The 19,114-nt window shown below is 40.1% G+C and overlaps 1 protein-coding gene across 3 annotated transcripts in view; it reads right to left on the bottom strand.

Annotated features, from left to right (window-relative positions):
* Positions 1–19,114, bottom strand: part of Atrnl1 (attractin like 1) — a 531,270-nt gene that overhangs the window by 459,208 nt on the left and 52,948 nt on the right. For 2 of the 3 annotated variants that reach the window (XM_052182687.1, XM_052182678.1), the window contains exons 10-13: positions 13,603–13,757; positions 4,774–4,858; positions 2,260–2,465; positions 1,277–1,395 (exon numbers count right to left, since the gene is read on the bottom strand). In XM_052182687.1, the coding sequence (XP_052038647.1) occupies positions 1,277–1,395; positions 2,260–2,465; positions 4,774–4,858; positions 13,603–13,757 (565 nt within the window). Of the gene's footprint in view, positions 1–1,276; positions 1,396–2,259; positions 2,466–4,773; positions 4,859–13,602; positions 13,758–19,114 lie in introns of those variants that run through there. The other variant, XM_052182695.1, reaches the window with a different exon arrangement.

Raw genomic sequence — 19,114 nt, forward strand, 5'->3', positions numbered from 1 at the left:
ATGTGAATAGGAGCCCCACAGTTGTGATCATCAAAATCATTGCTAAAGGTCAGCTGCAAAACAAAATTGCCTTCAGTCAGGATCTAAAGATAGAGAAGGAAGAACTGGGGTTATCAGCGCTGTGGTAAAATGTAAAATTAAGTGTGCAAACCACAGGCCAACAGGAGCACAGCTGACGTGCCTGACAGGAATCCCAGAAGTAATCATGGTATCTATCTACATAACCCACATGGATCCCATCAGTGCTAAAAAGATCACTGAAAGACAGCACTAACAATAAAGAGTCTGCACTATACAGACTGAAGCCTGCCAGCCTCCTTCATGAAATCAGGCAGAAAGATTACAAGTTACAAAACAGAATACAGACTGGCACGTCTACCCAACAAAGCTGTAGACTACTAGCTAACTGCAATGTGCTGAGATGTGACTGGTTCCTTATCTATTTCCTTTGTTTGAAGGGTGAGGGTGTTGAAACAGGCTCTCTCTAGATATATGCCTGGCTTTCCTGGAACTTACTATGTAAACCAGCAGTCCCTGAACTCTCAGAGACCTGCATGCCTCTGCGTCATTGCCAGAATTAAAGGCATGTGCCACCATGCACGGACAGATCCCAACACACGCTCTGTGACTGTGAAAGGTCTCCACTTTGCACACAGCAATTAAATGGTTAGCAAGCAAAGCGACCAGCATGCCCGTGACATCACCCTTTGCGCATAGTAATTGGACCATAAGGTTGATGCAAGCAACATGCCTGTGACGTCAGCCTTTGTGCACAGAACTGGATGGTAAGCAAGCGATGCGAGCAGCATGCCCAAGACGTCGTCCCTTTCACAAAGTAATGGGAAGGTAAGGGGATGCAAGCAGCATGCCCGTGACGTCAGCCTTTGCGCACAGAACTGGATCGTAAGCAAGCGATGCGAGCAGCATGCCCAAGACGTCGTCCCTTTCACAAAGTAATGGGAAGGTAAGGGGATGCAAGCAGCATGCCCGTGACGTCAGCTTTTGCGCACAGAACTGGATCGTAAGCAAGCGATGCGAGCAGCATGCCCAAGACGTCGTCCCTTTCACAAAGTAATGGGAAGGTAAGGGGATGCGAGCAACATGCCTGTGACGTCATCCTTTGCGCACAGTAATTAATCGGACGGTAAGCGAGCGAGCGATACGGGCAGCATGCCCGTGACGTCATCCTTTGTGCACAGTAATTAATTGGACGGTAAGCCAGCGAGCGATACGGGCAGCATGCCCGTGACGTCACCATCCACCCTTATGTACGAACCGTGGTACAGTTGCTGCTGGCTGAGATGCATTTCTTGTCGTCACACCACTGGCACCCGTTTGTGTTGGCTGTACAGCTGGCACAGTCAGCATATCTGTAGCATCTGTCATCAGAAGCAGCTGCAACACACACGGGAGAGAACGCACAGCGGGCTCAAAAAGAAACGTCATGATTCTGAATTCCCATTTAGTTACCTACTGAAGGCTCGCTAGCATGTCCCTTACCCACAAAAGAAAATACCAGTAGCAAAATAAGTATTAAGCCAACTTTGTATTTACAGGACACATTTTTAAATTTATTCATTTAGAAATTTACTAACAGTATACAACCAAATGAAATACAATTATAAACATTTGTATTTTATGATTCTAAAGATATCTAGAGATACAATGTGATACAGAGGGGTTTATTAGTCGCAGCAGCAAAATTTGTCAAAGCCCTCACCCAGCTGAACTCCGTAACTGTCGCACAAATTGCAACTACAAATCCTGACTGATCATTTTTCCTAACTCTAATTATCTTTTCAGCACATCATAATAGAATAAGGCACGCCCAAGAAAAGCTTCACAGATTCACCATGGGCACGGGGTGTATAGAGTTTAGGACTGCCAACTGTTAATCCTGCTGTGTGATAATTTTATTTGTAAATTCATTATGATGAGATGCTTTCTGTTCCAAAATAGAAAAATCAATTCTATAATGTGGTTTTGCAGCAATTCTAGATGAAACAGCAAATGTAAAATAATTTACTTCCTTTATATAAAATAATTAATGTTCCACATAAAATATTCCTAAACATTACAAAACTAAAACCGGAAGCATCAAAGAAAAAAAAAAACTAACTGCTGTCTAGTTCAAGTATCAGACTTCATAATTAGAATAATTTTAATTTCTAAAATAAGGAACCTCATATAAGCAAAATCAATCTACTTTTAAATAAATAGAAAAGTTTTAGAATCAGAATGGAAGGGAGAACACCTCACCTGTCTTGGGAGGACACTTTGCTCTAATATTGCTTGTATTTCCAGATTCCCAAGATTCACAGTGATTCTTATTCCAAACACACTTTATCCCTGGACCAGCATTTCGACAGAGTTCTTCATCTCGGAAAGCTTTGCAGTTTGGAGGCTTATACACAAGGATATCATTAAGGAGCACACTAGAAAATCCACCAAATATATACATTGACCTATGAAAAGACAGAGACAGTGTACCTTAGGGCCTGGTGAATCTGTGTGAAGAATAAACAGTTAACATTTAAATGTTTGTGTTTGTGCCCAACTTTTCTTTAAAATCATATGTCTCCTAACACACAGTAGAATGTGAAACGCCCAGATTAACTCTTTTAAGATTTTTCTTGATAATTTTTCAGATAAAATCTGAAATACAGTATGTCTTATGGAAACATTAAATCTCGAAACATGTTTATTACTAATGGAAGAAAGATACAAGAATGTAACATTCCCTTTATCAGAAAAAGTACTACCATCTTAATAAAGGAAACAATATTATAAGAAATACATTACAATCATACTATAGTAATATTTAATTATGGTAATATATAAATGTTAGGGTACACTTTAGAATAGTTGTCCAGATTTACCCTTTTTTTGTTTCTATACTGGTTTGGGGATTTTGTTTGGTGAGGTTTGTTTTGTTTTGGAGTGTTGTGTTTGACAAAAGTCTACAAATGTATCCTTGGCCAGGCTGGAACTTGTGCCCCTTCCAAGCCTTGAACTCATGATCGAGTAAAGTCATGGTAAGACTTCCACACCCAGGTCTGTAACAGAGCCTTCACAATCCTAAAGTGTCTACCACTATAAATGACAATTCTTGCATGCCCTCAAAGCAACACAAACTGGTCTAAAATGCTTCAAGAATATTTTTATATTAAAAAAAATCAAAATCAAACCCTATTTTCCACAATGAAGCAGGAGTGGGGGGGGGGATTCAGATAAATCTCATCCATTGCTATTTTTTAAGTCAATTCATGTCAGTTATAAATACTTCATTGTGAATAACAATTCATTGCATGGCTACAGTTGGAAATAACTGGGAGGAGGTAATAATAAGCTTATAAAAATAACATTCTGAATTAAGGATCTTAAGCACCCCCTTTTGGGGACAGCAGGCCCTCGCCTGGGCAGCACAGGAGAGCTGGCCATGGACATGGGAATGTCTGGTGAGCCAGCCCCAAGGGCGTGAAAACGGGAGAGCTGGCTCTGCCGAGTGCTGGCAGCAGCACTGGATGGGTCAGCCAGGGCAGGCAGGGTACAACCCAATGGTAGGGTAGGGGAGAGTCAGTGGGTGGACCAGCTCAGATCCGCCCAGACCCAGATACAGGGCTTCGAATTGGTCCACCCAACATCTACCCAATCTATGACCTGCTGGAGTGCATGACGGGGCCAGTCAGTAGACCCATGACTCAGGGCAACACGGGATATTCCAGGAGCCCCAGGGAGGGTCCACTATTGATAGTGTATAGCAGAGCCAGAGCCCTTGTACCAGACCAGTGGCTCATTGCAATGAACATCTGCAAGCAAAGAAGTGTAGACAAGAGTCTACTGTGGGACACACCCTGACATGCTACAGAATCCACAAGATTTTTTTTCCCTGTTGTGGGGAGGCTGCAAGGGTAGAGGGCGGGTACAAGAGGAGGGGAGATAAGTCAGAATGGGATACATGATGTGAGATTCACAAAGAACTGATAAAAACTTTTTAAAAATCAAAACACCGAAGTGAATTCTGTCATTTTGGTTTCTTTTAAATGCACAGAATCATAGGAATATATTTTCATTTTAATCCCAGATGTGCGGATGTGGAGACGCCTCAGACTGTCCCCAGCAGCTGACTATGATTTACCTCGTGCTCTAGCAGAGGCATGGATTTTCCAGCTGCAGATAGTTTCTGCAATTGTGTGATGTTTGGAATTCTGGGAACTTTTCAAAGGATTTAAATGCTAGGGTCCTGCGAGGCAGGGGATTGGACATGAATTCAATTGTAGCATGGATTACATACTTCCAATACAGCTACACTACAGAATGAGAACTTGTATCAAAAACAAACAAAACGAATGTATAAACTAAAGAGACTGCCATTTAATCCTATACTCCAATTTCCACAAGACACACAAGTATTAAAGTGTAGGGAGGCAATAATCTACGGATGTCAGAATTCACACGTGTGGTTAAGGCAGGCCTACAGTGGGAATCTGGTTCTCCATTTCTTTGTGTGTAGGACAGGAGGCTGGTCTTTATTTCTTCCTTAGGTCTTTTCAGAGGCTCATTAAGAGAAACAAAGAAGAAGCAGAGACCCCACCAGGAAGCTTCAGTCTCAGTTTAGCACCTCGATCATGGACATGGCTAACAAACCGTAATGTATTCAGGAAGAAGGTGTAAAGTTCAGTGTCACTGACAGTCAGCAGTAAGTGCCAAACGAGGTTTAGGCCGTGGGGAGCTGCACATACACGTGTTCTAAAATGAGTGATGTGTCCCTACCCATTGATGACTACGGCAGAGTGCCCAAATCGGTTGACGTCTCTGTGGAGATTGGGTTTAGGCAGTGTCTTCCATTCGTCACAAGCTAGAAAAAAAAATAAAACCTGTAAGAAATTCGAATGAAATGATAGAAAATAATCACTGATGAAATTAGAGACAGAATACTTAACATCAGAAAATAAAGACGATTAATTCCCCATTAACTGCAACTTAGTGTCATTAATCAACTGCCGTAAGTCTTCAAATAAGTATAACTAATAAAATTCTTAACGATAACTTGAAGCATATGAGAATTAACAAAACAGTGAATGAAACTGTATTGTTTGTGCTTGGAGATAATTCCACTGAGTTATCTTTACTGAATATTCCAAAACTCACATAGTAAAGCCCATGAATGTCGTACCCAGCACACCTATAAACACTATCAATTAACACCTTCTTGCATATGGAAGTAAGTGGGGCACATAATATCCACTGACAGTGTCCAAAGGAAGAACCATAAGAAAATATTTGAAGCCCGGCAGTGGTGGCGCATGCCTTTAATCCCAGCACTTGGGAGGCAGAGGATTTCTGAGTTCGAGGCCAGCCTGGTCTACAGAGTGAGTTCCAGGACAGCCAGGACTACACAGAGAAACCCTGTCTCGGAAAAACAAATATTGGAAAAAATACTTCAATTGCACAAAAGCCTGCACTTAAAAACTTTTTGAACAACAAAAATAATTCAGTGATATACAGGATATGGAGAGAAAATGGCTAAAGACAAACTATATTTGAGGAGGAGGTGGGAGGGACACAGCAGCTGAGGGAGGGGAGGAATGATGCGAATTCGATTTCCATGAACAAAATTCTCACAAAAATGAAAATAGATTAAAATTTACCATCTCAATACAACATTAAAACTATCACACATAAACACAACCGTTAAGATTTCAAAGGACTTGGTGTCCAGCACCTGGGGGAAAGGCTTAGGAAATTTTATTACCTCTCATTTTCTAAGCATATCTTCTCAAAAGCAGGTGCTGGTATTTAGTTTAATTGTATTAAGGTTTTGAAAATATTATTTTATTAACCTTAGAAATCCACAGAAATAGTAAGTACATAGAGCTAATTGTAAAGGTTAAAATTATAATAAGTTACATATTTTCTAACCCATAGAATCGTGCCTCTAACACAAACGGTAGAGAGTTTTAACTCAATATTCTTACTAATAATGATCAAAGGATTTATAAAAACCAAAATCATAGTTCCTAAACTGAAGCTGGGATAATGAAAGCAAACAAATACATCCCAACTTATATTTCCCAAAGAATATTCCAAGAGCACAAATAGAACCAAAAAGGAGCGTACTGTTTAGTCTGTAAAGCTCTGACCAAAAGAGCTGTCTGTTACTCTGAGGGAATAAAAACCAAAAAAATTTATTTAAGTGTTTTTGCTTTATCCATAGAAACAGTATCCACGTGAGGCCTATCAGCACTCCTACAAGTCAATGCTCTGTAGATTACAAGTGTCTGTGTGTGTGTGTGTGTGTGTGTGTGTGAATGTGCACATGTGTACTGTGTATGAATGTGTGTATGCACATGAACATGTATGTGTTCGCAGTTTATTTAGACAGGGTTTTTTCTCTGCTGTTTGGTGGCATGCCCTGAGGAAGCCAGTCAGGCACTGTGGGACTCACCTGAGCCACACTGGGATCACAGATGGGTCCTGGAAATTCAAGCTCAGGACCCCGAGCTTACACTTTGCCTCCTAAGCCATCACCCCAATCCTGGAGGTTACATTTTTTTAAATCTATAACAAAGACCCATGCATAACAGACTGCCAATTTTATGTGTCATGGTTAATTTAAGAAATGTGTACATAATGTGTATTTACCAATATAAAATTATATAAAATCGCTTTCAAAGTGATGCTTGCCTACATAACTTGAAAAGTTTTTACAGGAATTCAGTGAGGTTTACTACAGAATTATCTTGTGTTATAAATGAAGAATTAGATCTACTGGAAAGTAAGCAGCATGCTTAAGATTCGTTAGAAAACTTTTGTCTTTCAGTTATTTGGTTTATGTGTATCTGAAATTTCCTGTTAGAAGGATTTTGAGACATCATTATTTTCTTGGAAGTGGGGTGACTTACACATGGTCTTCAAGGTCTCAATAAGAAAATTCAGGCTTTCCATATTGTTAAATTACATAAGGGTGCAATGGCCAAGAACAATATGCCATCCTATTAAAATTTAAAAGAAAAGAAACAATTATTTCGCTGTCACACCAGGTTTCTCTGAGTTCTGGTGGCAGCATATTCAACATTCAGGAATCGTATGCCAGGCCACACTTCTGGTAAGAAGACAGCAAAAGCATGGGCTCTGACTCAGTGACTGGGCAAGAAAGCAGATCTGCTAAGGGCCAGTCAGCACTGCAGACAAGCTGCACCTCAGTTAGGTCATGTGACCCAGCAATCATTCCAGCAACTGGTGACATCACTGCTGAAGAGAGTAGCCTGTGGGATTTGTAACAGGCTCATTTGAGAAGCCCAATAGAGACTGGATCCTCACGTGCACACCACATGTGCACACCTCATGTGCACAGCCATGCCTTCAGCAGTGGAAACTTACAGCACTTAATCCTTGCTACACCACAGACAGCGCAGGACACAGATTAACAAATGACCATAAAGCCAGAACCTCCCATCATGAGTTGATAGCATCATCAATAAGATAAAATGAAAAATAAAAATGATCAAGACTACAGGGACCAAGTACCCCACATATGCAGGTAGCCCCGCCCTCTCACTCAGCATGGCTACACCACCATGCCTCCACACCTTACAGCGTTAACTGTATGGTGAGCCCAGATAAAAATACAAATGCAGAACTGCCAGCTTGACAAATATTTTAGTACAGACAGAATGTATTAATAATCGACATTTCATTTCAGATCATTTATTTGATTAAAATCGTTTGCTTACATGTGGTCTCCTCAGATTCTTACACTGTAAAGTCTATTATATTATCATTCTCTTTGGGTGCAATCTAAACATATATTTTCTTCCAAGAAGAAAATAAACTTCTAGAATAGACCAGTTAGTATCTCTTCATAATCAATTTAAGCCTACACAATTCAAAATGAGTTTTACACAGAATTGACATCTTTAAATTGAGAGAAATGCATTCAACAGCAACATGATAAAGAGAAGAGTGAAACACATTCTTCAGAGCACATTTTTAAACACTCTGCTGAAAGGCGTTTAGTGTCCAAACCAAACGCTAAATACACAGATGATCAAAAGTTAAAGCTAATGGTCTCAAACTGAAATTTTAACATCCTGCACTGTCAGAACTATTTATCAAAATATAGATAGATAGATAGATAGATAGATAGATAGATAGATAGATAGAGATATCTTGGTAAATATATATATTTCTATATATAGAGATATCTATATCTAGATCTATATAGTTCTAGATATAGATCTAGAGAGATACTTATATATTTATTTGAAGAACTTTAGGTGAAATTTTAACATTAATTTAATTTACTGATTATGTAGAAAACAAGCCAGGTAAGAACTCATTGGTTGACTAATTTTTCTACAAATTCCCATGGTTTTGATGACAGCATGCATTCATAATTCTGTAAGTATTCTGTAAGTACTCTAAACTACTCAAAATATTTAATATTCTCGGGGCTGGGAGATGCTCAGCTTTAAGAGCACTGCCTGCTCTTCTAAAGGGACCTGGTTCGATTCCCAGCACCCACATGGCAGCTCACAACTGTCTGTAACTCCCATCCCGGGGCATCCAGACTCACAGAGGTGTACTGACATACATGCAGGCAAAACACTTGTACACATAAAATAAAAAGTCACAGTTGTTTTAAGTACTGTGCTTTCTGTCAGTTTTAAGAGTGAGGTGATTTCATGTGTTTTAGAAACAACAACAAAAAATTATATTCCCTATTGGCTTCAGTGGTCCTCATATAAGAAGTTGTATGTATAAATTTCTTGATAATCATAATTTTATTTCTAGAGTAAGTCCTATGTTGTGCAATTTTGAAACACTAGATTCCATTTTTAGGATGGAATCTTTCTTTTTAGAATACTTATTTTTTAATTTTCATATTTAAAACAATCTCTGGCCAGGAATAGTGGCTCACACCTCTAACACTAGCACCCAGGACCTGTGTGTGACATGACCACTCTGGTAAGAGGAAACTGTGTTTCTGACAGCGCACAGGACAGCCTGTGCAACAAGGGTTCACACAAGATAACCTGGACAACAATTGTGTACAAGAGAGCCTAAACTATAAATGAGATCGAGAGAGAGAGAGAGAGAGAGAGAGAGAGAGAGAGAGAGCATTAATATCCCACAGGCAAAGCACAAAGTCTCTCAAACTGCTCGCAGAAGTTAGGAGAAATGGAATCCGCTGTCCATATATCATTTACTTCACTCCTTGACTTTCCATCTTGGCTCCACCACTTCGTGGTCATTTGAGGGTGAGTCACTGTAAATTGCAAATACGCCGTAGAGTGTAATCAAATCCACTGACGGCTACTGCTGGTGTCTGTTATGTGGATAAATGGATAAGCCCCTTCCCAACTAAAAGACTGTTCAAAACTTTCCTGTTAGAGCAGCGCAGGGAGATGGGGGTAGTGTAGTGGTGGATTATAATCTCTAAATTAAGACTTTACTTCAGATGTAGAATAAACCATTTTACAACTCCTGTGTCTAGGTTTAGTGACAGCGAGCTGGCAGGCTCTTTTTCCCTCCAGAAGTGCGCATTGCACTACACACCAGAGACAAGGAAAGTCTATGCTATGAAGCCTGTACAGAGCCAAGCACTGTGGGGAAGGTTAGAGAAACCCAGCTGTGCACTTGGACAAACGGACAGTTAGCATTTTCTCTTCTTTATTTGGATTTTTTAAGAGGGTGGATGGAAAGGAAGAGGGAAGAGGAGGAAGCAGCAGGTACAGCAGCTGCTGTACCGACTTTTGTTTCCCTTATCAAATACCAGAGAGAAAGATAACACTTCAGCCGAGGATGCAAAGCAACTTAAAAAAAAAAAATTCGTGGGCTGACTCAGGAGGTGGTGTGAAAGGCTCAAGGGTTGTCTTGACCTGAAAAGGAACAAACTGGCTCTTTCAGGTGGCGGGCTCAGCGAGACATAAGCCACGGAAATATGGTATAAATAATTAGAAAATATTGACTAATAAAACCTCCAGGAAATGAAAATAAATTTAAGCACAAAGAGCAAGCCAGATGGAATTTGCAGAACTTTGCTGGAATGTTCCAACGAAAAATAAATAGGTAGATTATTTAATTTGCATTTATGATTTTATCGTGAAATTATGGCTTACAGGGCTGTATCCATTCTACATGATTCATATATAACACTCCGTAGGGTTGTACAAAATCACGTTTGTTATGCCTCATAAACTAGGTAAGTGACGTTAACTCTGCTGAATAATAAAACAATTAAAGTATACATCATTATTTCACCAATTCCAATTAAAATGTTACTGCTGAAAATATGGACTTGTCTTCCCTTTTTAACATTTTTTTGTAATCACTACCAAGGAATTAAAGCCATACATGAAACCATTGTGTTCTGAGAATTCACGCTCGAAACCATCACTAACTCAGTGCGACGGAGTTTCTGTTTCCGGCCATACGCCAGACAGTGTTATAGGAACCCTGCATCTCTGCCTGGTCCCCAAATCACCTAACTTGGGGTCCGCACCTTCATCTATCACCTTTATGAAAATTAAAAATTAATTATTGTTTTTCATTTTGTTCCAGACTTTTACCTAAATTCTGAAAAGGAACCTATCTTTACCATGAAAAACATTACATAATTTTGATCTTGAAAAATGGCACCCTTGGAGCTTTCTGAGGGCAACGCTATCTATCACTAAAAATAAATAACAAAAGGACTAATAAAAAAAAACTTCAGATTCTAAAATCTGAGTTCAAGGTAGGTTTGCAACTAAAACATCAAGTAATGTGCCCTGCTAACAGCTGACCAAGGTCATGGCTCTGGGTATTATTAGGTGTATTTCAGTCACTTTTTATTTAATTCTTTAGTATGATGTCTATGCGGATGAATATACACACATGCATGCCAGTGGCAACTGAGGCTAGAGCGCATAGGTGGATCCCTCTGGAACAAGAGTTACAGGCAGGAGTGAGCCACCCAACACAGGCAACCCAAACCCGGGGCCCCTGTCACTCTTGACCAGTCCCACTCTCCATCCTCCCGTCACTTTTCAAAGATTTTTGTTTTACATTAATACTGTGTGTGGTTGGGAGGGGAATGTGCAGTTGACTGAGGTTGGCCATAGGACATATGATGCTCTGATCATCAGATCCTCTGCAGCTGCAGCTACAGGCAGGTGTGAGCCACCAAGTGTGGGTGCTGGGACTGGGGCTTGAGCCATCTGCAATGCCTGTTCCATTAACCACTGAACCACCTCCCATCCCTTCAGTCACTTCTGGAAAAGACAGCTCTCCACTGACTAACAACTGGGTTATATACACGTGGTTTTGATTTTCCCAACATCCTTTCCAAGGAACAACAGGCTGCAGACTAGCATTTTGAAAATCAGCAGCATATACTGATTAAATACCATACACAATCTAACGCACAGAAGAAAAAGTTATACTTCCAAAGATTAGTGATTTCAGTATGTAAAATTTATACTGGTATAGATTGAAAAGGTGAATCTTAGAAGAACGAAAAATTAGTATAAAATTGGCATCAATTTGTTTAAAACTCATATACCATCTCAGATGCATCTCATTTAAACATGACATATAAGGAATACTCCTTATACAGGTAAGAAAACATGCTTTTAAAATACGTTTTCTATTTGGTTCATTATAATGCCGATTTTTGCTTCCAATGAATAATAACTACTTTGAAATAGATTTTCTTTCATGTGAAAAATAATAAAATGTTGCCTAGGAGAAGAATATTTGCTTCCATCCATCCAGAGCATTAAGAAATAAACACTAAGTCCAAGTTATCTGATACCGTACAGAACATTAGGAACAAGTACTGGACCTGACCCATCATCAGTGTGGCCTAGTCATGCAGACGGATACAGGTCTTAGAATGATGGCCGCTGTGCTCCTCAGAAGAGTCCCCGCCACTCCTGCCTGACAGCTGTGTGAGTGACACTGTCGCAGACCTTTAGAGGCTTCAGTCTTTGTATACACACCCTCTGACAGTATTTAGCACTCAGAACTTAAAAGAATGCTGATATTCTGACCTTTCTTCCTGTTTCTTTCTGAAACAAAATGAAGCCTGTTGGTTTCTTTTTAACCTCTGCAAGCTTTTCTGACACATAGAACTGAAATGTAATCTTCAATAATACAGAAGAATAAAAATGGGCTCTCAATATATCGCTCACAAAACAGCTCCATCTTATACAGTTCATTAAATTACAAGCACTGTAGAAGCTCACTGAAAAACTTTAATGTAAAAATTTTAAATCCCACTTTGTGGATTTTTAACAGTAGCAATGACACCCTATTCTGTTACTTTAAAAAAAAAAAACTTCACAGAAGGAATATGCATGAACAAAATTAAATAAATAAAAGTTTAATTTTCTTCCAGAAAGACAAGCTCACCATGTCACCCACAGGTAAAAGACATCACTCACTGCCAGCAGGAATCACTGCCCAATCATCCTGCTTTGTTCTGAATCTCAGACAATAATTTAGGAGCTTTCTAAAAGCTGGAACCATCCCATGCTCCTCATAAGGAACCACTTTTATTGTTATTTCAGAAGTAACATTTTCCTTATTTAAGGCTGAATAATCACAAACTCACTTAGCATCCCTAATGTTATTAATGGCCACTTCTCCTAGCAAACTTATAATAGCATCAAGACCAAAGCGCTATTAATTGTCAAATGCTCTTTCCTATGTGGCCACATGAAATAATCTAACAGAGGAGATGGCGTGCCTTTATGATGTTAAGGAGTAAACCCGAGTTACATCTAATTAGCCCCCTTCATTCTTACACACTGAGCGAATCGCTTCGAATTTGATATAGCACTTCATTTGCAACATCAATAAAAGGCGCTCTTGTGCACCGCCAAATATATTTTAAGTACCAGCCACCTTTCAGCGATAGCATGACACATACAGAAGCAATACTTTCGCTGCCGTGATGGACTGGAGAGTTAGATGTAGAATTTCAGTGAGTGCATCCTCCCACACACAGAATCAACAAGAACACGGCATAACGGCCACGTGAGTGCCTCAGTGCTTACTGCTGCTCTCCTGAAGGCCTCACTCAGCCTGTCGCCCTCGAAGGCACGTCCTGGATTCACTCTGTCTCCTCATGCTATTTCATTATCTCTTTTTCCACATTCCTTTCAATGAACTTCCCTCCCATACTCAGTAGATATAGTCAGTATAGTTGACATAAACTAAGTTTTGCTCTTCCCTGCTCAATATAAGGTGTTTGGATTCTTACTGTCTTAATTTTCATAGTTTGATGGTATTACATATCTATCCATCACTGAAACTGCTGTAGTGTAAGACACAAGAGGCTTATAGCTTTCAAATGAGGACAGAGCAGTAAAATGCTTCTAAAGGTCAAAAGGTCACCCGCTCCTATAATTCTCTTCTTTGTCTCTGATACTAACCCATTCCAACACATCTCGTCTAGGCTCTGTATGACCGCTGTGTGCTGAAATTAGAGAAAACCCCAATTCACAGTCTGCCACTAAGCTGATCTCTAAAATGACACAGAGGCATGCTGTCAATCTATTTGAGAAAATTTTCTAGTATTTTCCTCTTTGTATGGTCCTAACAGATACATACCTATGTCATATGCCAGGAAATCGGCAGAAAAACACTTTGCACCGTTACTCAAGGAAGTGTCATTATGGGTATTTCCTCCAAAAACAAGCATAGCTCCACTGATAAGAACAGCTGAATGAAGGTATCTGGCAAACCCACTTTCTTTCAAAACAGTCCTACAGAATAAAATTTAAAGATGTATTACAAAGGATAAAGAGACTTCCCCGATTTTATAAATAAAATATTGACTTTGTATCTAAATTTTTTTTCTGGGAATTATAAGGGGAAAATACATGTTTTAACAACTTGTAAATAACTTCAAAGCTTCGATAACTTAAAAGAATATTTGTAGAATCTCAATATCTCAAGATGCTTTGAGGAAGCACAATATAGATTGAATTCTTAATATTAATAACTTATATTTTGAATTTTTTCACTTTTGAAGGCAGGAAACCAGTCTACCTCAAAGGAAGGAACCAAAACACCATGACTTTTTCATACTAAGACAAGCAAAAAAGTTAAGTATAATAAATTTAGTCCAAAGTACATTGGGTTAAAATTATAAAATTGATAAGAACCCCTTAATGAACCTTTATCTTTAATTAAAATTTATACACAAAGGTGCAGATACCATAAATCAAAAGCTCAATGAATTTCCATAAGATGAACATTACCAAATAATCAGAACCTGGATTGAAACATTACTATTTTTATTTCAATGACCAGCTCTAGTTTACTTTCATATGGGTTGTACTTAATTTCTGTTTAGATGCGTGAGTAATTGAAAACTGCACATAGGGGATAGAGAGAGGGCACAGCAGTTAGGAATACTTCAAGGCCAGGCATAGATACTCCTGGAGCATAGGAAACTCTGGCCTCCACAAGCACCTGTGCTCACTCATGTGCGCCTGTGCTCAAACACACCTGTGCTCACACAGGCCTGTGCTCAAACACACCTGTGCTCACACACACTTGTGCTCATGTACACCTGTGTTCACTCGTGTGCAGCTGTGCTCACACACACCTATGCTCATGTGCACCTGTGTTCACACACACCTGTGCTCATGTGCACCTGTGCTCACTCGTGTGTACCTGTGCTCACACACACCTGTGCTCACACACACCTCTGCTCACACGCACTTCTGCTCACACACACCTGTGTTCACATGCATCTGTGTTCACACTCACCTGTGCTCACACACACCTGTGTTCACACATACCTGTGCTCACATTCACCTGTGCCCCTGTGCACCTGTGCTCACACACACCTGTGCTCACATGCACTTCTGCTCACACATACCTGTGCTCACATGAACCTGTGCTCACACACACATCTGTGCTCACACACACACCTGTGCTCACATGCACCTGAGCTCACACGCACCTGTTCTCACATGCCCCCATCCTTACATGCACCTGTGCTCATGCACAAATACACACACTTAAAAAATAAATCCTCTGAAATGTTTTTCAGAAACAGTAAAATTTACATAAAGTTCATAAATATATGCTCAGAATTATAAATATCTCTGAATATGCCAATATATAACGATGAACAGTAATATAAATTAATACTTCATGATAATTATGATAAAAATATAAACACAGTAAACACGTATAAAATCATTGGTTTGTATCTAGTCTCTAAAACCATGTTTTTTAATATCATGTAAGGCTTGAAGACTGAGACGGACTCCCGGAGTGACAATGGGAAGGGTTCCATGGCCTTCCAGGAAAAGAACCTTAATTAATACAAAATAGTTTTAAGGTCTCAGAAAATTTACGATCTCTTAAAACTCTATGAAGAGCCACATTATACACTTACTCAAGAATGTCTGCTAAGCTTGGGTTAGGAATGTCAACACTGATTCTGACCAGGTAGCACAGGCCTGTGATGCCAGCGACTTAGGCGTCTAAGACAGCAGAACAGGAGTGTGGCTAAGAAAAGAGCACTCAGTCATAGGGCTCGCAAGTTCAGGCCCCTCTTCCAGGGTAAGGAGAAAAGGAAACAAGCAACCGTGTACTAAACCAGACATGCTACTCTCTCTTCCCAGTATCTCCTCACCATTGTCCGATACCAGGTCACAAGGGCAGATCTCTAACCCTGAGGAGCAGAGCTGGGGAACAAAGGGTCTCATCCCTTGGTTCCTACGTCAGGACAACCGTATGTTGCTGAAAGTATCAGACCACCACAAATCTCACGCTCCCCATTCCTTCTAAGTTCTATTCCAGGAAAAAGTCAGAGAAATCTGGGTGATTATCCATACTCGGCCCTCAGCAGAGGTGGGAGTTAATAACCACGCTTATGAGGTTAAAGTGGAGCCAAAGAATGTTGATCCTGCCTTAGTAAGTTCGATGCCAGAGAGTCAAGCTTAAAAGGCACTAGCCTCCTACCTCAAGTACTGCAAGTGTATAAAGCAACAGTACCGCACCAAGGGGAATCAGGTCACTGAGCCACGCACCTACAATTCCTAACCAACAATACAGCAGTTCCAGGAGAAAAAAAAGACAGATGAAACAGAAATCTCTGAAGGTCTCCCCAGGGAAATGAATACATACATATGTATATTAACATGTATATATATATACATGTTAATATATATACACTATATATACTATACCAAATACATATACTACAAATATATGTAATATGTATACTACATATAATATATATTCTACAATAAATATATAGTACAAATATATTAACATTTTTATATGTGCATATATAAATATATAAAATAAAATGTATACTTCATATAATGTTATATATGTATATATAAATATATAAGATTTAAGAAAAAGACTACAAAATTCTGATTTTAAGAAAGCTCAAGGGAGGCAGAGGAACATGATTCTCTGAATTTGAGGCCAGCCTGATCTACATAGCAGGCTCCAGGTAGCCTACTTAAACCCTACCTCAAAACAATGTGTAAACAAATAAATAAAAGTAAAATAAAAGTCTCTAAATGAATAGAGAGATACTACATGCACACGAATGTAAAGACTAATAATATCAACTGTCAGTTCTTACGCTGATTTGGAGATTCAAGCAATTGTCAATCAAAATCCCAGTAAACTATCTAAATTATGGACAGCGCAGACAGACGGTAAGATTTACATGGCTAGGTAAAAGCTTAAGTTAGACGATGTCAGAGGCCGAAGAGACCTCTCAGCAGTGAAGAGCACTTAGTGGCTTGCAGAGCATCCAGGCTCAGGTCCCAGAATCCATACGGTGGCTCACACCAGTTTATAACTCCAGTTCCAGGGTATCTGATGCCTCATCTGTTGGGCACGTGTTGTGCACAGGCACAGATTCAGGCACTCAAACTTAAATGAAATAAATATTTAAGAACATTAAATTAATATTTAAGAAAAAATACTGAATAAAGCCAAAGGACTCGTTGCTCCTGCACTCAACGTTTTCTATGATCCACAGTAACCGAAGCAATCTGTTACTGAAAAAAGTACGGAGGAATAACAGAATGCACTGCAGAGGCCGGAGACGGACCAGCACAGGCATATCCGACTGACGTTTGACAAAGAAGCAAAAATTGTTGCATGACGAGAAGATAGTATACCCAAGAAGCTCTACGGCAGTAACTGAACATCGTAAACACAGATTTAGAAAGAATTTGGACCCATACTGAAGACGCTGTTGAACACGTTCAGAGTAAAGAACGCGCCCTGCCAATGTGGAGACAAGACTTCAGACTCCAGAACCCATATAAAAGCCGGTGGGAGAGCCCACCCGGCACTGCGATGCCAAGGCAGAAGCAGAGCACTCTAGAATCGCCTAGCTAAAAGGGGCAAAACGGCGAGCTCCGGGTTCAGCAACAGATCGTGTCTCGAAATATTCCATGGTGCACAAAAGAGAACAATTCATGAAGTAAGTCAACCTCAGATTGCAGGCATAAACACACGCACGTACACATACACACGTGTGCGCGCACACACACATACATGCATGAAAAGCATGCAGGCACATATACATACCACATACATATATGTTACACTGATGAAAAATTAATGTAGAATAAATAGTAGACATGTTGGGGTTGGTTCTAAGGCTATTTGTGTTACTTCAGCTCCCACAATCACACGAGAATGTGCGGGGTCAGACGCTGAGGGTCCCGCCCCTAGTTGGCTCTCATTGGTGAATAAAGTTACTGGCAGCCAATGGCTGGGTAGGGAGACAGAGGCGGGATTTTAGGACCCCTGGGCAGGGACAGAGGAAGAGGAGATTCAGCCTTGAGGAGGACCTAGGAAATGGACCCCGCAGGAAAAGGTGCAGGAGGGAGAACCCGCCGACAGGTAGGTGCATGGGGAAGCAGCTCCAGGAGGGCTGCCCAGCATGGGCAGCAAAGATAAGATATAGATTTTATAAAATGATAACTCAGAAACATCGGAAGGGAGTGTGTGTTAGCCGCATGGAGTTAGGAAGCGGCCCAGCCATTGTACTGCTTAAGGCATATTAAAAAAAAAAAAGCAATGTGTGTGTGTGTGTGTGTGTGTGTGTGTGTGTGTGTGTACACACGCGCGCGCTTGCAGCTGCAGGCGGGAGTCCAGAGCAGATTAACAATTTACTGCTACATAAACATACGAGCAGACTATGATAAACACCTAGAGGATAACAAGGGAGAAAATCTAGGAAGCTGGTTTGATGAATTCTTTAGAAGCACCAAAAAGCACAAATCATGAAAATTAAATTGCTGAGGCCTTAACTTCTATTTTTTCTTTTATGAAAGATAATGCTAGTAAGCCAGGCGGTGGTGGCGCACGCCTGTAGTCCCAGCACTCTGGGAGGCAGAGGTAGGCGGATTTCTGAATTCGAGGCCAGCCTGGTCTACACAGTGAGTTCCAGGACAGCCAGGGCTATACAGAGAAACCCTGTATCAAAAAAAAAAAACAAATTCAAAAAATAAAAAAACAAAAAACAATAATGCTATTGATGAGGTCTTAGTTAATTTAGGTCATGCTCAAAGAATAAAAGTACAAGCCAGGAACTGCCTGCCATAAGAAGTTTTGCAACAAAATACTATCACATAAAAACATTGCAACAAAAAAACCCCAAAAGAATGGTTTCCAAATCATACAAAGAAATGAAACAACAAAAAGTGTACTGCCCCATATATGAATAATTTCTATTTTTTCTTTTAAGAAAGTAATGCTATTGATGAGGTCCCAACATATTTCCCAATATTTTTATTAGTTATTTTGAAATTTCACATAATGCACACAGATCCCACTTCTGTGCATACACACGATCTTATGAGTTCCTGTGGTGTTGTTTGTGTGTATGTGTGTTTTAAGGCTGGCTTCTTGGGACTGGATAACCAGTCAGGTAGCTCATTTTTGGGGAAGACAATCCCTCTCTCAGCAGCCATTAACTGCCTGTAGTTCTTCATCCATAGGCAAGGCTCTGTAAGATTTCTTATCGTGCAACTTCTCTGCCATTATAGATGTCACAGTCTCACAGCAGACATCCTGGTCCTCTGGCTATTAATCTTTCTGCCCCTGTCTCTAAACCGTGGGT

The sequence above is a fragment of the Apodemus sylvaticus genome, chromosome 1 (genome assembly GCF_947179515.1).
Source record: "Apodemus sylvaticus chromosome 1, mApoSyl1.1, whole genome shotgun sequence".
NCBI classification, from domain to species: Eukaryota; Metazoa; Chordata; class Mammalia; order Rodentia; family Muridae; genus Apodemus; species Apodemus sylvaticus.